The 18,978-nt window shown below is 31.7% G+C and overlaps 1 protein-coding gene across 1 annotated transcript in view; it reads left to right on the forward strand.

Annotated features, from left to right (window-relative positions):
• Positions 1 to 18,978, forward strand: part of rod (kinetochore component rough deal) — a 134,828-nt gene that overhangs the window by 8,546 nt on the left and 107,304 nt on the right. The window contains exons 4-7 of the mRNA XM_075363717.1: positions 2,106 to 2,210; positions 8,635 to 8,737; positions 10,492 to 10,694; positions 17,393 to 17,574. Coding sequence (XP_075219832.1) covers positions 2,106 to 2,210; positions 8,635 to 8,737; positions 10,492 to 10,694; positions 17,393 to 17,574 — 593 coding nt within the window. The remainder of the gene's footprint in view (positions 1 to 2,105; positions 2,211 to 8,634; positions 8,738 to 10,491; positions 10,695 to 17,392; positions 17,575 to 18,978) is intronic.

An 18,978-nucleotide genomic window follows, 5' to 3' on the forward strand; every position in this document is an offset into this window, starting at 1 on the left:
GACATTTACAACAGCTGTTCAGTTTTTCAAATTCATACTGCCATGATTATTGAGTTATGAATTTACTTATTACTTACCTATTTTTATATGAAGTAATTAATTGTGAAAGTTTAGAAAGGTATTAATCTGTTGAAAGGATTACCAAAAATAAAAAGAAACACAAATTGTACCTAAAAAGGTTTCTGTTTATCATCCAGTTTTTGTTTTCATCATGAAAATAGGATTTAGTTTTTAGAAGAATGATTCCTCTGAATGTCTTAATTTAAACTACTTTTTTTATCATCTATATCTATATATTTTTTTATGTACCTACATCCTATAAATATATGTGAAAATATGTTATTACAATTTATCTTATTTTTCTTTTACATTATGACTACTGTTATATTACATAAGTATAAGAAACATGACAGCGGATATTTAAAACAGATTTGTACTTAAATTGATGAGTGAATGTATGTTGATAATTATTATGGTTTTTATTTTTAATATGATTCTTAGATGTTTTCTGATTTCATTATTTAAAGAGTTTTAAATGTATATTTTATTTATATTCCTATCATCTTTAATAAATTTTGATACATATGGTTTATTAATTACAGTATACCTAAGAAACACCATGTGTGATAGAATAATAATAATTATAATAAATTAAATTAGTGTCTTGTAGAAAAAAGAAAAAAACTTCTCTCAAGAAGAACAGATATTTATTTGTCTACATTAATGTTATCCCCATCAAAATAGTCCCCATTAGATATTATACACTTACGCCAGCGCTTTTTCCAGTCCCCAAAACACTTCTGGAACTTGATCTTTGGAATAGTGTGTTGCTCTTTCAGCAATTTGCTTTTAATCTCATCTATGCTTGTAAAACGACAGCCCTTTAAGGTTCTCTTTATTTTTGGGAATAGAAAAAAGTCACACGGCGCCATGTCTGACGAATATGGCAGCTGGAGTATCACTAGTGTTGTTTTTGGCCAAAAATTGACGAACAAGCAATGAAGTGTGAGCAGGTGCATTATTGTGGTGCAAAAGTCATGAATTGTTTTGCCATAAATCTGGGTGTTTTTTCAGATTGCTTCACGTAAACGCCGTTGAACTTGTAGGTAAACTCCTTATTGATCGTTTGACCTTGTGGTAAGAACTCATGATGCACTATGCCATTAAAATCAAACACTTTGAGCATAACCTTCACATTTGACCATACTGGTCAAGCTTTTTTTCGGTCTTGGTGATCCAGAATGCTTCCATTGGGATGATTGAGCCTTAGTTTTGACATCATATCTGTATACCCATGTTTCATCCCCTGTTATAACATGTTTCAGTAGTTCTTCATCATTGTTGACTTCATTTAGCAACTCCTGAGCAACTTTCATTCGCTGCTGTTTTTGTTTGAAATTCAACAATTTAGGAACAAAATTTTCTGTCACGTTTCATGCCCAAAACATCTGAAAAAATTTCATGGCATGAGACAATTGATATCCCAAAATCATTGACTTCTCTGATTGTGATTCGGTGATCATTCATAATCATTTCTTTCACTTTTCCCAGTTTTCATTGACTGTTGTGCTGGGGCATTCAGGGTACTCGTAAAACCTTGCTTTACTCATAGCAGACTCACTAAAAGCAATATTTAACATTTTTAAAACATTGCTATACTTTATTCCATTCTTATAACAAAATTTAATGCAAATTCTCTGATCCATTATTTATACAAATAAAAAATCGCCGATTGTACCAAAACACATGTTATCCTTTTGACAGCTGACAACAGTCTAAACATCCAGCATGGCTAAAAATGTACAGATACTTTTCAGACATGTTTACCGATACAACAACAAAAAAATCCTGAGAATCGGGACTAATACAACGCGCAAAATTTCAAAATTCTCATTACTTTCTAATACACCTATATATATAGCCTTATTTACGAAGTTTGCCACTTGTATATGATGTAGCACTTGCAATATTGTATTTAAAAAGTATATTTATAAAAATATGTGTATTTATACTGATTATATTATATTATATACATTACCATTATTTACATTTATTTAATTATATGTTAATGCAAATTAATGGAAGTTTCGGCTCATTTTTTCCAGAAATATTGATGAACTGAAAAAATCAGAAGGTGTTGTCTCTATAGAACTTTATAATACCAACAGAGGTTATGAACTTATAATTGTGACTCAGAGTTTTATGTTAAGGTAATATTTATTTTATTTTGTTATATACTTAAGCTTTTTTTTCACATGTATAAATTTATAAGTTAATTTAATTCAAAAGAACAGGTCAAATGAAATATGTAGTCTTGTATAACTATTGTTCAATAAAAGATGTTGGATTTTTAGTGCTGATAACACTGATAAAAAAAAAAAAAATTTTTTAATGTTTCTGTAAGTGTGATACCATTTCTTGAATTGCTTTTTTGTGTACATTACAGATATGTAAATTCAATTTTTCTATCACCCTTAGTTTTAAATAAATTACGCTTAAAAAAAAATTAAGGGAAAATGTAGTTAAAATCTGTAAAATTTATAATTTTGCACGTAATACCTGTGTTAGAATGATTTCGCTGATGCTTTTCTTTTATAAATAGCCTCAGGCACATCGCTAATTAATATCCAACAGTAATCAGCTAGCATGTTAGTATTCCATTTCCCTTTAAAGCGGCTTTCCATCACCGAAATGTCTTGGTGTAAACATTCACCATGTTCATCACTTATGTCTCCAAGGTTGTCCAGGAAAAAATCCAGATGTGAGTGGAGGAAATGTATTTTCAAAGACATATTAGTATGTATGAAGTATCTGTATGAAGTAAGAAGTTGATTAACAGTATTGTCTGACTTTTGTTTGCCGAGAAAATTTTTGCAAACGTCTTTAAATGAAGCCCAAGCTGCACTTTCTACATTATTTAACATCGAGTTAAATACATCATCTTTGATCAATTCTCTTAATTGATAACCATCAAATATTCCTTCCATAATTTTTCCTTCACTTACATGTGGAAATTTCTGCCTGATGTACAAAAATCAGGGACTATCCTTCATTCCTTTTATAACATTTTTTATTAGTTCTAGCTTGATATAGAGAGGGGATAAAAATATTTTTTTGGGTTCAACTAAGGGCTCATGAATAATATTTTTCCCATTCGGAGTTAAGTTGTCTAGTTTCTTCCACTCTTTGGTAACATAATGTTTATCCCTAGCTCGGTTGTCCCATTCACAAAGAAAACACATGTACTTAGTATAGCCTAACTGCATGCCTAAAAAAATAGCTATAACCTTCAAATCACCACATATGTTCCAACTATGTTTTTTATAATTTATTTTTTCAAGAATGTCTTTCATTACATTGTATGTCTTTCAAATTAATACCATAAGCGATTGGTATCAAAGGATATTTGTTACCGTTGTGTAGTAGAACCACTTTTAAACTATACTTGGACGATTCTATGAAAAGACACCAGTCTTCAGGTCCTAAGTGCAACAAATCTTAGTTCTAAGTTCATCAATATTTATAAGTTCTTGTCCTAAGTTCACCAATATTTATACAATAAACCAAATTATTTTCATCAGTAAAGTACTGAGAAAGTTCTTTTTGTTGGCTTCAAAAGCCTGAAATTTTTATATTCTTTTTTTGAAGTAAATTCCAACCTTGTAGTCTTGATTCCGACAGTTCAGCTTGATTTTTTGATAAATTTAAATCCCTAACCAAGTCATTTAATTCACCTTGTGATATAAGATGTGGGTTATTGGAAGATAATTCAAAATCAAAATCATTGTCTTCTTCAGTGCTACCTGATTCTTCATTGCTGCTTTCAAAACATACATTCACAGGTGGCTCAGGAACTGGAATAATTTCACTATGAGGTATAAGCCTGATTGCAAATTGCAGTGAAGGATATTTTACAGTATTTTAGATCTTTTAGAAATTCCAGACACACTTGTTAAACAAAAGTAACAATCGGTTACATGATCCTTTGGTTCACGCCAAACCATAGATACACCAAATGGCAAAGCCTTCTGTGTACCTTTCAGCCATCCTCTTAAATATGCAGAACAATTAGTGCATACTATTTGAGGAGCCCACATCTTATTTTGATCACCAATTTTACACTGAAAGTACAAATTATATGCTGTTTTAATTAAAGGTGTAATGTTTTTTTTTTGTTCGATTTTATGGTAGACTCACTTCATAAATAACAAAAGGCATCCATATCATTTACACAGTTACGAGGCATTATGACACTGCACTGTCATAGTGCATCTGATCACTGATCCCAGATCTCTTATCTCGCTTAGGTTTTAAGAAAAACTGGGTAAAACACAAAAAGGTTTTTGTTGGAAAATACAGTTTTTTAGGTTTGGAATAAAATAACTGTTAATTTACCAATAAACAAATAAAAATTTCTAGTTAAGTTTGTAGAGAATTTAATTCTGAGCAAATTGATGTAAATAATGTCTATCAAACTTAAACAAAAATTTGAGAAGTTCAACTTTAATAAAACACAAACTGGATCGGAAAAGTGATTAGATTTAAAACAGAACATTTTACATACAAATGCTAAAAATGATAAAAATAAATTTTAAAGACATCCTTCTAAAACATAATAAAATTTTTTATTTTTTCATAGGTTGGCAATAACAGCTGATCAACAGTTGAGTCTTGTATTTGAATATTCATTTGAGCAGTGTTTGTGCTGTTATTGTTTAGTCAGTTATTCACAATGGGTGATACTACAAATTTGTTTTCATTTGGAGAGTTGATGGACATGGTATGATAAAGCAAATAGAAATGGATTGGCTGCTGTGTGAATACCGGGAAAATTATCCAAATTGAAGAGATGATCCAGATCAGGATCATTAAACATTTGAGGCTTTGGAGAGACGAGTTTGAGAAACAGTTGTGCTTAAACCACAACGAGTCGATGCTAATCGTGAATGTTTTGTGAAAAATTTCAATGCTGTAGAAACAATATTTAGTGTGGTACAAGTATCTCATCTCCCACCTTGCGCATTGGAAGACTGTCACATCGCTTCCATGTTTTGCAATCAAGTGTGGCAAATTTTATGGGAGCAGCAATTACCTGAATTACCCGAGTGGGGGATTCGAGTATCCCCCACTCCCTGAATAAGCCCTGCACCTCGATTTTCCGGACCGAAAATCTAAAAAAAAAAATTGAGTATATACCAGTATTTTAAAGTGCAACAGATATGATAAAAAAAAAACGTAAATACGAAAATATTCAGAAAGTGAAACATTTAATTCGTTTCTATAAATTACAATATCAATATTACATTAATAATTAATTACTGTAAGTACTAGTTTAGTTCAGAATCAGTAGGCCAGTAAAACGAAAAGAAAGTATCATGTTGAAAAGGATCATTTCAATACACTTTTTAATATGGTATTTTATTTTGAATTAATCACTGTCAATGTCTGTAGAAGAGTTACCGGTAGTCTCCATGTCGCTTTGCCAAAGGTCTTCACTACCATCAAGTTCATTAGATATTCCGCATTTTTAAAAACTTTTCCTTACTAATTCCCTGGAAATACCTTCCCAAGCATCTTTTATCCAAACACAAATCTGGTTAAAATCTGGGCGTTTGATTCTTCTTGTAGGCGTGAGAAAGAAATTTTCATCAGCCATCCATCTACTGTACAGTTGTTTTAATGCAGATTTGAACGGTTTATTAATGCAGACATCTAGTGGTTGCAATAGAGATGTTAATCCACCTGGAATTATTACTTGGTCTGTCATACCCTATTTAAAATGTCTTTCACTTTATCAGTCGTATGCCCCCATAACTATCCATTACTAGCATACTGGTATTTTTTTTATTAAGTAAATCTGATCGTTTTGCCATACACACCTGATCTAATCCAAAATTTAGAAATAATATAATAAATTTCCAACACACTTTTTTGTTTAATTTGTGGTGTGTTTAACTCCATTTAACCTGTACGATAGGAAGAGTTTTTCTTTTAAAAACAATGCACAGAGATAATTTTGATTCATCAGAAGTAATGCAAAACATAACACTACATCTTTGTTTTTCATTACCACCAGTGCAAATCGTAATACTTTTTTCACTTTTTTTGTTTACGGTTTTGTCAAATGGTATTTCAAAATATACAGGGGTTTGATCAGCATTTCCTATTTGAGAAGGCAAATAGCCTTTATCTTTTCTAAGATTTATTATGTATTTGTGAAAATGTAATATTTTTTGTTCATAAGCGTCTGCAAGTCGTTGAGAAATGGTCGTCTTTCGTCTTATTGACAAATCATTTCGTGCAAAAAATCGTGTTATCCATCCACGGCTTGCTTTAAAGTCAACTTTATTCAATGATTTAACAATTTCATGAGCATATGATTGACACATTTCTGTCGTGACAGCATAACCGCATTTCCTTTTTTCCATAACAGTCATACAATTTTTTTCTCTATGTCTGTATGTTGGTTTTAAGCCACGAAAAGCCCTTTTATTACCGGTGCCTTTTACCAGAAGTTGTTTCTTCTTACGCCATTCTCGAATGCAGCTTTCATCTATGTCAAATTTTCTTCCTGCCGCCCAATTTCCAATTTTTTCAGCCTCCTCTATAATGCGCAGTTTTTCATTTACTGTAAAAGATCGTAGACGCTGTCCTTCTATATTCATTTTAATGCCGTAATTAAAATAAATCACCGTATTAAACTTCACAAGATAAACTAAACAGATAAAATGCACATAACCGTCCACATTACAAACAGTACAGTGACTATGGCGAATAGACAAGATGACGATGGGTAACTGATACTGTAACTAGTGTTATTAGAACCGGATGCAGCCTATACAGAATGGATCAGTTTTATAAAAATACTGTAACTTTGTTCCTATCGATAATATGAACAAGATGTTTATAATTAAGGATGTATTCTGTATAAGCGGCATCCAGTACTGATAAACGAAAGCCTAATGTAACTATATTTGTGTTATTGAATTTAGATACTTCAAAGAAAACGTTTACTTTATATAAATTATCCTGGCTATGGGTATGTTTCAAGTAAGCCTCACACCCTTATTTTTTCTCTCTAATTCCAAGAAAAAAAGTGCGGGGGGTACTCGAATAAATACGGTATACCCATTCCATACAACATGTGTACAACAGTTATTACCACGGATGAAATTCTGTAGATGGTTAATTAGAAAATGTGAACATCATCATGATTTCCTAGGTAATATTCTAATTACTTTTGAAGCCTGTTTTACAAGAAATAGCATTGTAAATTATAAAAATACTCGCATTTAGGCGGAAGAAAATTCCCATGAGAATGCTACAAGTCATTTCCAACACTTTTTTGTTTAATTTGTGGTGTGGTCTTCTTGGTGATAATCTCATAGGCCCTTTTTTCTTATTGCCAAGGGTTAGTGGAGAGTGGATTTGCATTTTTGTAAACAAATCTGATGGAAGTCTTGGAAGATATTCCACTTGCAGGTAGATTGCATTTGTGGTTTTACAATGATGGTGCACCTGCTCACTGCTGTTGTGATGTGATGAATCACATCACATTTAGTAAGCAATGGATTGGTTGAAGTAGACCAGTAAAATGGCCACCTCGATCTCCCGTTCTCTTGCCAGTGGACTTTTCCTTTGGGGTTGGATGAAGTCTTTAGTCTATTCCGTTCGTTGGCACTCAAGAAGAATTGAGACATCGTAAAATAGAAGCTGGAGCTACCATAGGAATAATAATGATGCTATTAGACTTGCCTGACTAGCATGGATTCACCGAGCTGAACTGTGCATTGAACAGAATGGTGGCCATATTGAGCAACTGCTTTGAAGAAATGCTGCAGTTTTATCAAGAAACCATTTTGATATTCAATAATTTTTTGAAAAAAATGACAGTATGTGATTTTTATTTTTTTAAATGTATTTTTTATTCATTTTTTTCTGTTATTGATAAGTTTTCTATTTGTTTTCATTTACATTATGTTCAAACATTGATGAAAATTGTTTTATTTAAAATTGCACTTTTCCAATCCAGTGTGTGTGTTTTGTTTCTAATTAAAGCTGAACTTTACAAATTTGTGTTTAATTTTATTAGACGCTATTCACATCAGTTTTTTCAGAATTAAATTCTCCAGAAAATTAACTAGAATTATTATTAAATTAACTAAGTAATTTTATTCCAAACCTAAAAAAGTATATTTTCCAACAAAACCTTTTCATGTTTTACCCTGTTTTTCTTAAATCCGAAGGGAGATAGAGGTCTGAGACCACTTTTATTCAATTATTAGATCAAAACTGTAAGGAGGCACCAAATTTACCCCTTGAATTGTACTGCAAGAATTTTTCTACAGTTTAATTTCACAGAGGGAGCAGAAAGCAGGGCTAAATGTTTTGTTTGCTGAAACTCACAAACAAACCGTTTTCTGTTATATGTTTAACTTTTTTCTTATTTTTGACAAAGAATCATCTGAGAGATTGCCTTGCATTGTGGAATCATTCTGTTGTAAAAAAAAAAAATTACTTATTAATATGAAAAATTTGAGTATGGTGATTTGGTGACAAGATGATTATGACTCAGTAAAGTTAATTGCAAAAGTTAATTTATTTCTCTTTTGTCATAAATTGACTTTGTTGCAGGTTTGTAGATGTGGATTTAAAAAAGTTTCATTCTGCAGATGCTGAATCCATTCAAAGAGAATTGCTTGCTTTAAAATACTATGTTACTGAATTCAGTGTTAAGGTATTGTGTTTATGATTTTAATTATTACTGTCATTGTTATATCTATAGCTGCTTTAGTGGATTTTAAATGACTCACTCTGGTTATGATACTAGTATTTAGTCACATCTGGGCAAATGATGGATTTGTGATAGTTGATAAGTTAAATTATGTATATTTAGGTTTACTTTCAGCATAGTTGAATGCAACTGATTTCTATATTTTCTCACTGGATTGTCTGTTTTCTTTACAAATGTTAAAATGTAGTCTATTTTTTATGAAGATTTTGCAGATAAATAATAGTTGCAAACTTTTTTGATGCATGATACATTAATCTTCTCAGCATAAATGACAGACACTTTTCTGCCATGCTATGTACTCTGTATTTTATGGGTAGCTTAGCATAGCTGTGGTGAAATCCTTTATTTGTGAGTTTATTTTTCTGATTTCAAGAATGCTCTTTCCAGATATTTAATGGTTATTTTATTTATCTATTTATTTGTGTGTGTGTGCGTGTGTGCATGTAAATAAGATTTAATGCTATATGAAATATAAACCACCAAAACACAGTAATTAGATAAGTTAAACTTACCATATTAATTCCAATAGTAGGTTTTCTTAGGATTCCGCATCTTCAATTGGTATTGAATTCTATAATTACATTAAAATGTATTCTTGTTCAATTTGTCAATTTGTTGAATTGATTTTTTATTTTTTTAAATCTTTTGAAAGTTATTATGAACGTGTGCAAATTCTTCTGTCCAATACTGGAAAATCTAGTATTGGATTTAATATGGTAAGTTTAACTTATGTAATTACTAAGTTTTGTGTTTATATTTCATATACAGTGGAATTCCTATAACTCGAATATTCAAGGGAATAAAGGAAAGATTTGACTTATGGAAAATTTGAGTTGGAGAAACATACATGTTATGAAATTACCCGCTGTAAATTCACTCACATAAAATAAACAGCACTATTTATGAAAATATTGCATTTTTTCCATAAACAATCTTATTATATCACAGCAATATTATTACATGACATGATTCAGCATTATAAATACAGTATACAGTACATACTACTGGTTGGTATGTATATAGTTGGTAAGTTAAACTTAACTTACCTGAAGAGTATCCTATTACCACGGAAGACCCTAAACACAATGTAAGCTAATAAAAGTACACACGAAAATACTGTATATTAATCACATTTTTTTTCTCATTGATAATCAATTTAGTGCACAAAAATCATAAATGAATGAAAAATACAAAAGGCTATACTTGTTATGAATAGTAAAAAATATCGTTGTATTGTATGTATAAAAAACAGTTTAGTTTTAAACTCAAGGATTGGGTTTTTAAAGTTTTTCAGATAAAATAAAAACAATATTAAAATTATAAAAAATAAAGTAAAAAGTGAAGAGAAACTGGTTCAAAACACTTCAGTCTTACTCCCTAAAACTTTTAAATTTTGTTGTTGTCTGAATCATATGGCCAGAAAACAGTAAATTTAAGCTTTCTTTAATATCAGCTATTTTGAAGGAAAATCATTTTAGTATCAAGATGTAAAACTTAACGCAATTTTTTAAAGTAGAAATAATATTCTAATTATAAGTAACAATTTTTTCTAAACTGAATTACATCCTCTATTGGTCTTTTTGATAGGTTACTGACAAATATTTCAAGTCTTTTTTTTTTGCTAGTTTATTACATTATATCAGCAGATTAATAGTTTAAATATTGTAGAAATGTGTTTTTATTTTTTTTTTTTTTAGGTGAATAATTGCATATTAGACAAATATGATAACTCATGCTTTATGACTGGTTATAAAATTGATGAAGTAGTTAACAGTTGTAGTTTGTGTTTGCTGCATTTTGTAGATGGGCAAATTACAGAGTATCTATTGGAACCACTGTCTACTGAATCTGCTGAAAAAAGTAGTACAATAATTAAATTAGAAATTGTGGAAAATCTAGGGTAAGATGTGATATTTAGTAAAATCTTATGAACTATTGCGAATAAAAATTGACTAATTTCTAATTTTCCAATTAATAGATGTAATATTTTGTAATTAATAGAAAAACTATTTAATTTAAAATTTCTAAAATTAAAATCTGAGGAAACCAAACTTAATTAAATCTTCAGTTATAACATACAAACGGATATTTGTATGTTTCATGTTGACATACACATCTGGTGTAACATCAATGAAAATATCTCTGTAGATTTAACTTATCAAAAATTTAGTAGTTATGAAGAATATTTGAAAAATATCAGGGCCATTTCACACTTTACAACTAATTGGCTGGTGAAAATAAATTGTCATAGATAGATTGCATGTCTGCAATATCCACCAGCAATTTCAGTTGCAGTATATCATTTGTAATCTCAATATATGCTCATTTGCTTACTACTTACTCCATTGTCAAGCACTGAGCAAGCAATGCGCAAAAGCAGTCAATGAAATATTATTACTCTTGCCAATTGGTTCACTGTGTGATGTGGTTAGGTTTTGATAAGTGGAATGATATATCTCCTCTGATATCTGTAGGTGATTGTTCACAAATTTTGGTTGTAATAAAGGATGCTGAAAAAGTGACACAACCTTATGGGAAAATGAGTAAGCTGTAACAGTTTTTGAAAATGGCCTCCATTATGTGATCATATAATTGAAGACGACTTTGCATGCATTCTAAACACATATTGTAAGGTTTGTTGAGGAATTGTAGTGACACATCGTTCAGTTCCGTTCTGCAATTTGGCAGTGGTGTGAGGATGAGTTTTGTAAGCAGCATCATTAAGGTATCCCCACAGGAAAACGTCAGCAGGGGATAAATCAGGAGACTGAGAGAGCCACAATCTCTTTGAAATCGCTTGTTTATGAAAACACTGATCCAAGAAAGTCATAATGTTGTTAGCTGTATGAGCTATAGCATTGTCCTGCTGAAACCACATGTACTCTAGCCAGTCTGCAGGTATAGTGTTTACAAATTGTTGCACCATCTGTATGTAGTGTTCACTATTCACTGAGCCATGAAAGAATGTCATGAATATTTGCCTATGTGACATTGTACACCAAACACCTTCTTTTTGTCCATGTAGACTCATGCAGTTGATGTGGTTTTTCCATACACCAAATGCATGAATACTGTGCATTTACGTATCCATCAAGGAACTGTGCCTCGCCAGACCAAAACCAATCATGGAGTTCTTCCCCATCTGGCATTATAGATGACATGAACAACTAACAGAAAGCTATACTTTTCCAGTGTCTGCAGGTATGAACTAGTGAACAACACGAATTCTGTACAGATGCATCTTTAAACACTTGCATAACGCTATGTGGGCCCTACCATCGGAGAGACCAGACTGGCTAGATAGGCGTCGCACAGATTTCTTGGGACTGACAGAATATGCAGCTTGCATGTCAATCAACTTTTCTGGTGTTAGCACTTTCGGTCGACCACTTTTGGCTGAACCTGCCACATTCCCTGTCTCTTGGAACTTGTTGCCTAGCTACTTGATGGAGGACTTGTTTGGTACATCCATACTGTACTTTTCTGTTAAGACATTCTGGAACTGGGTGTAACTTGCACATCTAATGTATTGGAAGAGAATGAATATTCTCTGCTGCATTGTGTAACCTATTTTTCCTCAGTTAAATCTGCAACAAAAGAAAACATTCTTCCATAAGGTTGCGTCACTTTTTGAACACCATTATTATGAATGACAGTGTTCAGAGAAATTTAGATGTGCAGAAAGCAGGGATAATGTGACACTCAGTTGTGACTGTCGAATATTCAAAAAACTGAACAAATTGTTTGAGAAATTACATTTCATAATCTGATTATTAAAATGAATTTCCAAAAACTTTTAGAGGATTTTAAAATATTACACGCAATTTTACAGGAGTGTGACAGACAGGCTGGATTTACATAAGTATATAAAATGTATTTTACCAAATCAACTGATATGCACAAACAAAACTCAGAAGAATCCCTTGATATCCTTAAAGTATAAAGGGATGAATATTTTGATAGAATCGTGACTGGGGATTAAACATGGAATAAATTCATGGGTATGGAAACTAAGAAAGAGTTTGAAGAATGGGTGTGTATTTCTTCAGTTGACAAGTAAAATAATTCAAGCAGACACAATAGTTTTACAGTAGCCATTCTTTAAATTTTGATAACAAAATCTCATGTTTTGGAATCAAGGGAAATTCCAATAGAATTTCTTCCATAATGAGCTACTAATCTGTTGCATGAAAATGCTACATGGGTGGTGACCAAGTAGAGAAATAATGTAGACATGTAGGAGACAAGGTATAATAAAATTTTCTTAAATTTTTTTACTTCCAGCTAATAACATCACTAATTATTCAGAATTTCTTTTTCATATTTATTAACCTTTTTTTTTTTCTATATATGAGGTGTATTTTAAAGTAAGGTCCATTTTGAAATAAAAACAAGACTGAAAAATATGAACAAACTTTATTACTTACACATAAAAACTACATTTATTCATTACTTTTCTACAAAGCTGCCTTCAATTTGAACACATTTTTCATAAAGTTTCACTAGCTGCATTTCCTCGTCAAGAAATTCTGCCATCAGTGACTTAAATCGTGCAGTTATTCCATTTTTCAATTTGTCATCATCATCAAACTTCTGTGATGTAAGCTGCTGTTTAAGGTAAAGATAAAGAAAATAATTGCTGGGAGCTAATTCAGGGCTTTAGGGTGGGTGTTTGTAGATTTTCCAACAAAATCTCTTTAATCGCCTCACTGGCTGATTTGTCATGTGTGGTCGGACATTATCATGCAAAAACAAAATCCTGTGGGCTAGCATCCCATGCTGTTTGTTTTTATAGCTCTTCTAAAATTCTTTATTTTTTCTCAATAAATATTGGCATTCACAGTAGTTCCATAATCACTAAATTTGACAAGCAGGGCAACTTTTTATCTTTTCAACTTTTAAAAAATAGCAGTAAGCTTCTTTACTGAATGTTCTTGTCTGAATATTTTTTGTCTTGGTCAGAGGTTCCCAAACTTATTTTTCTCATAGACCACTTTCAAAATTTTGCTGGTTCCGGTGGACCCCCTGCAGCTACATTTCTACCATATTTTCAGTCGACGGAAAATGTGAAGATTAGATCTAACTATGAAAATTTGCGTTACGGCTGAGTTCCACGAACTAACAGCTTCCGAAAAAAAAGTGAGAATTGATTGTTTAATTTTTGATTGACTGTGCTGTGAGTGGATGTCAAAAAAGTAAAGTTGGCCAATCAAAAAAAAATGCTTCCATCCAACTTTACATTTTTGACATCTACTCACAGCACAAGAAAGCAATCAATTCTCACTTATGTTATTTAGAAAACTTCCCATTCAGAGTGGTAAGAAGCAAAAGAAAAATAGTATATTTTTTGTGTTGCATTTATTCAAATATGTAATCATTACACTATTAATTATTATTGTTATCATATTGCAATGTAATATAATAAAATTGTCGTAATATAATTAAAATTAAACATTAATAACGTAACTTCTACAATGACAATCACAGAATAGTTACAATTTTAATGGGAGGGATGTACTTGATGGATTGATAGCAAATTATCAATATTTGGCTTCAGTTTTGTTAGGAATAAGCGCAAATCTGTGATATTGAATCTGCTCCTTTTTTTTTGATAAAAGGTTTGTAACGACACTAAAACTTTTTTCGACAAGATATGACGAGGGAAACGCTATCAAAAGCTTTCTCGCAATTCCCCACAGTCCAGGTTATTTTTCTGGTATTTCTGCCTGCAGCCAAAATGTTTGATACCCTCTTTTAAATTTCACCTTCAGCTCCTTATTAGTGCTAAGCTCGAGTAGCTCCTCTTGTAATATCACATTCTCCACTTCCGTTTCATCAAATGGATTTATGATCCATGGTGGTATTTCCATCGTCAGAATATCTTCAAATCTGATTTTGAAGTCATCGTGCAGGGCAATTAAATGTTGAATGTATGTCTGAATATCATCATCAAGGCATTCTACCTGTGACAAGTTTGAAAACTGGGAAAATACGCGCCAACTAATATTTTGCTTCATAAATTTCAATTTTCCAAGAAAAGCTGAAATTACACCCTTTGTTTTTATTAAATTCAGATTGTCCCCTTGTAATTGTAAGTTAATGTCATTAAATTTTTTGAACAAATCTGTCAAATACGCGATGTCAGCTTTCAAAGTGATCAGGTTTTCTTTTAAATCTGAATCTGAAACCTTCCAGAAACTCTAAAACTGATTCAAAGTGAGTAAAATCTTGTTAAACATGCACCTTTCAACAACCAGCGTACTTCAGTATGTAAGAGCAATCGTTGGAAGTCTTCATCATTTTCATCGCACAATTGGGCAAATAAACGCGCATTCAATGCATTGCTTCTTATCTTGTTAACAGCATTAGTTACAAGTTGAAGCGATTGGTGCAATCTATCACTCAGATTTTTCGCTACTAGGTGTTGTCGGTGGATGACACAGTGAATTGCAGTTACCTCTGGTATAATTCTTTTAAGATGGCTTATAAACCCACGATAACCCATGTTCGTTGTACTGAATATGGAATATGTAAGTTTTTACAAGTAACAGTCACTGAGCTTCTCAAAACATTATCTGCCTAGATTGATACGCAAAGTCAAGCCAACATTTTAGTTCTTCACTATTGAAACCAGATGAATTTTCGTGGACCCCCGCTTACGACTTATGAACCCCCATTTTTTTGTCACGCCAACGTAGACTTTTTCCCAAAGTGGTCCAGGTGGACCCCTGGGGGTCCACCTGGACCACTTTGGGAATCAATGGTTTAGGTGATGATGAATGCTGTCATCGCATTGATTGCTGCTGTATCTTGTTGTTTAAATAGGAAATCCAGGCTTCTCCTCCAGTAATATTGCAATCAAACAATTCATCACCTTGATTTTCTCTAATGCCACAAAAATTCATGAACTGCAGCAAGACATTTTTCCTTGTGTGTGTGTGTGTGTGTGTGCGCATGCGTGCGTGCATGCATTCACACATTCACGCATGTATGTGTGAGTTTTGGTTAACATCATCATCCTTTTTTTCTACCCACAATTTTTTATAGCCCAACTTTTCAGTCAAAACTTCATAAACCAAAGACATTGAAACATCAAAGACACTTGTGACACTGTGAAGTCCCAGTTTTCTAATGATTTTTCAACTTTTTCAGTCAAATCATCTGTGTCACCGATTGCCGGCTGCTACATTCTTCATCATGAATGTTTATTCACCCTTCTTGAAATGAATGGCACCACTGTCTTATTTTAGAGTCGCCCATAATATTCGGCTCAAACAAATTTCCATGTGAATTTCAGCCGCCGAATTATTTTTTATGGTGATCAAAAATCAGATTATTCCTCGTACTTCACACTTTGCATAATCACAGATTGTAGCACTCATATAAATCAATGAATATAAACAACTAACAACAAAATGATTAAACTATTGTTACCAATAGCTAACTATTGATTAAAGTAATTGAGCTACACCATCTGTTTAGATTGTGTATATAGGCTGTAAATTCAAAACAGACTTTACTTTAAAAACACAACGTATATAACTATGACATTCTTTATTTGCCATTTAAGTCAAAATTTTAAAAGTAAATATTGTAGCCTTCTGTTGGCTTTTTATAACTAAATACAGTGTTACTTTTGTAAAAAAATAACTACTCTTTTTTTTTCTTTTTTAATTAACATTTAGTAATTTTATTGTAACTTGACTCTAATACTAATTTTACTGTATTATTGTACTTGAATTCATTGTTATATTAAAAATAATTTAATTCATGTAATGAATGCAGAGTTACTCATATTAAAGAGGAATTTTAGTATATAAACATAGTCTGGGAGTCAGGGCATTCTGTTTTCAGTGCAGTAGTTAAATTTGTTTGTAAAAGCAAGTATGAACTTAATGTTCACTTTTTTTTTGTAAATATATCATATACCTGAAGCCTGGCTTGATCTCTTAAATTCTACAACCAACCTGCTATTAATAGGCACTAATAGAACTACAGTGGTGTTTTTTGGTAAAGGTTTATGTGATAAGGTCAGTTGCTTCCTCCCTCAAAAGCATTATCAGCTGGGTATTGATGCATTAGGACGTTAAAATGTACTGGTCCTTGTTTCGTAATTAATAATGTATCTGAGGATATTTATTTTAGAGTCCTGTCAATTCCTAGGCAAAATGGTAAACTTGGGCCTTTCTTGATTTTTATTTTTTATCTTTCTTTTTCTTTTTTATCCTTGATCCGTTCCCTGGATAGATATAGAAATTGTGTCAGTCTCCCTGTCTGGTTTTGCAGCAGTACGTCGATATTGGTAGCTAGTGGGATAATTGCCCTTTTAGTGAGGCTTGGTTTGGTGATTTTACTTATGGGCTTGTCTCAGAGTTCTTTAAAAAAACTCAATTGTTTTTACAGGGTCAAAGTCTTTACAACAGGTTATAATCAGGCTATTTATGTGGTAACTGTTTGTGAAAAACTACAGGCTGTAGTTTTTCTTTTATTCTGCTTTGTTGAAAAATTGATCATGAAGACAGGTAAGTCTCTTACCTATTAATACTGATATTGCAGCAAGGTAATGCAGGTCTTAATGCCAATATTTTTATGTTTCAGGTTATTTGTATTATTGACTAATACAGGTGATTTAATCTTATTATGTCGTTACACTTTAATGATCATTAACAAAATTAATTCTGTGGAAACAGAAAGTGCTAAAACATTCACCATTTTTCAGAGTACAAGTGAACCATGTATTTTATTGTTTGGATTGAGTTTAATTTGTCTCACTATACCAAGTAAGTTTAAAAATATAGCATTTATTTGTTTATTATAATTAAAACCCAAGCAGTTGCCTTCATTTGTTAAAAGTGTGTTTCATGAGTAATTGGTTAAAGTTTTACTGACCTTTAGAGGTTATTGTTTTTTTTTTTAACTCATTAAGTCATCAATCAGATTGTACGTATTTCTTCTCTACTAAATTGATGTGTTATGATAATTTGGAAAAAAATATGTAATTCTCATTGCAATGAAACATAATCATTTTTGATTGAACAGATGTATTGAAAGCCACAAGTTATTAGACTTCAAATACAGTCAAATTCCTGTAACTCTAAAATTTCTACAACTTGAAAATTATTCTAATTCCCTGTCATATTATATTATGTTATATGGAAATATAATTTCTTTAACTCGGAACAAAAATCCTAACAAAAGTCAAAGTAAAAAATTTGGTTAGTTTATTACAAAAAATAAAATAAAAAAACCCAAGTTTAACATTAGGCCGACAATACCAAAGTTATTTTCAGTTCAGAAGTATGAAACAAGCATGATTCACTTCGTATACTGTGCAATAACAGAAAAGGATGAATCAACATACAGTAAAGATGGAAGAGAAATCTTATATGTCACATGTCAGTATTCACTGGAACTCATTTGTCATAAGAAGCATTGGTCAATGTGTCTTTATAACCGTCTTAGCTCGTATGCATAGCTTTCGTACGTCTGTTTGTGTTTATTTGCTGCTGTAAACAAGGGTGTTCTTATTCTTTCCTTACAGTGATTTTTATATGTTTACTTTTTATACAATTAGGTTTAGTTTTTATTCAGTTAGGTTACTTATTACACTCTTTTTGTTCTTTTTTTAAAATGTCAAATAGAAATTTAAAAACACTGTGATTAGATGATAAAATAAGGCTCATAGCAGAAGTAGACGAGGGAAAAAAGAAAAACATAATCACATCGGAATTCGGTATACCACCCAACATGCTTACAAAAATTTACAAAAACCATGAACAAATTTTGAAAGATCTTACTCTTAGTAGCCCAGGCGTTATCAAAACAGTAAAGTCTGTCAAGTATCCTGATGTTGAAAAAAGCATTTTAGAGTGGTTTAAAAACAGTTAACCAGTAAAAATCAGTGGACCAGTTTTACACGAAAAAGCCAAATACTTTGTGAGACAGTTCAACTGTACGGCTCCCAAAGATAGTGTGGATTGGCTTAATAATTTTAGAGATAGGCATGGAATAATTTTTAAAAATGTTTGTAGTGAAAGTGCCAGTGCAAATGAAGAAGTTTGCAATATAAGGATAAACAGTATGCTAAAAGAAATTATGAGCACATACAACGAATTGGACACTTTTAACCTTGATAAAAGTGGACTGTTTTACAAATGTTTAACTGACAAAACTTTAACTTTTAA

This window comes from Lycorma delicatula, chromosome 4, assembly GCF_047948215.1.
Source record: "Lycorma delicatula isolate Av1 chromosome 4, ASM4794821v1, whole genome shotgun sequence".
NCBI lineage: Eukaryota > Metazoa > Arthropoda > Insecta > Hemiptera > Fulgoridae > Lycorma > Lycorma delicatula.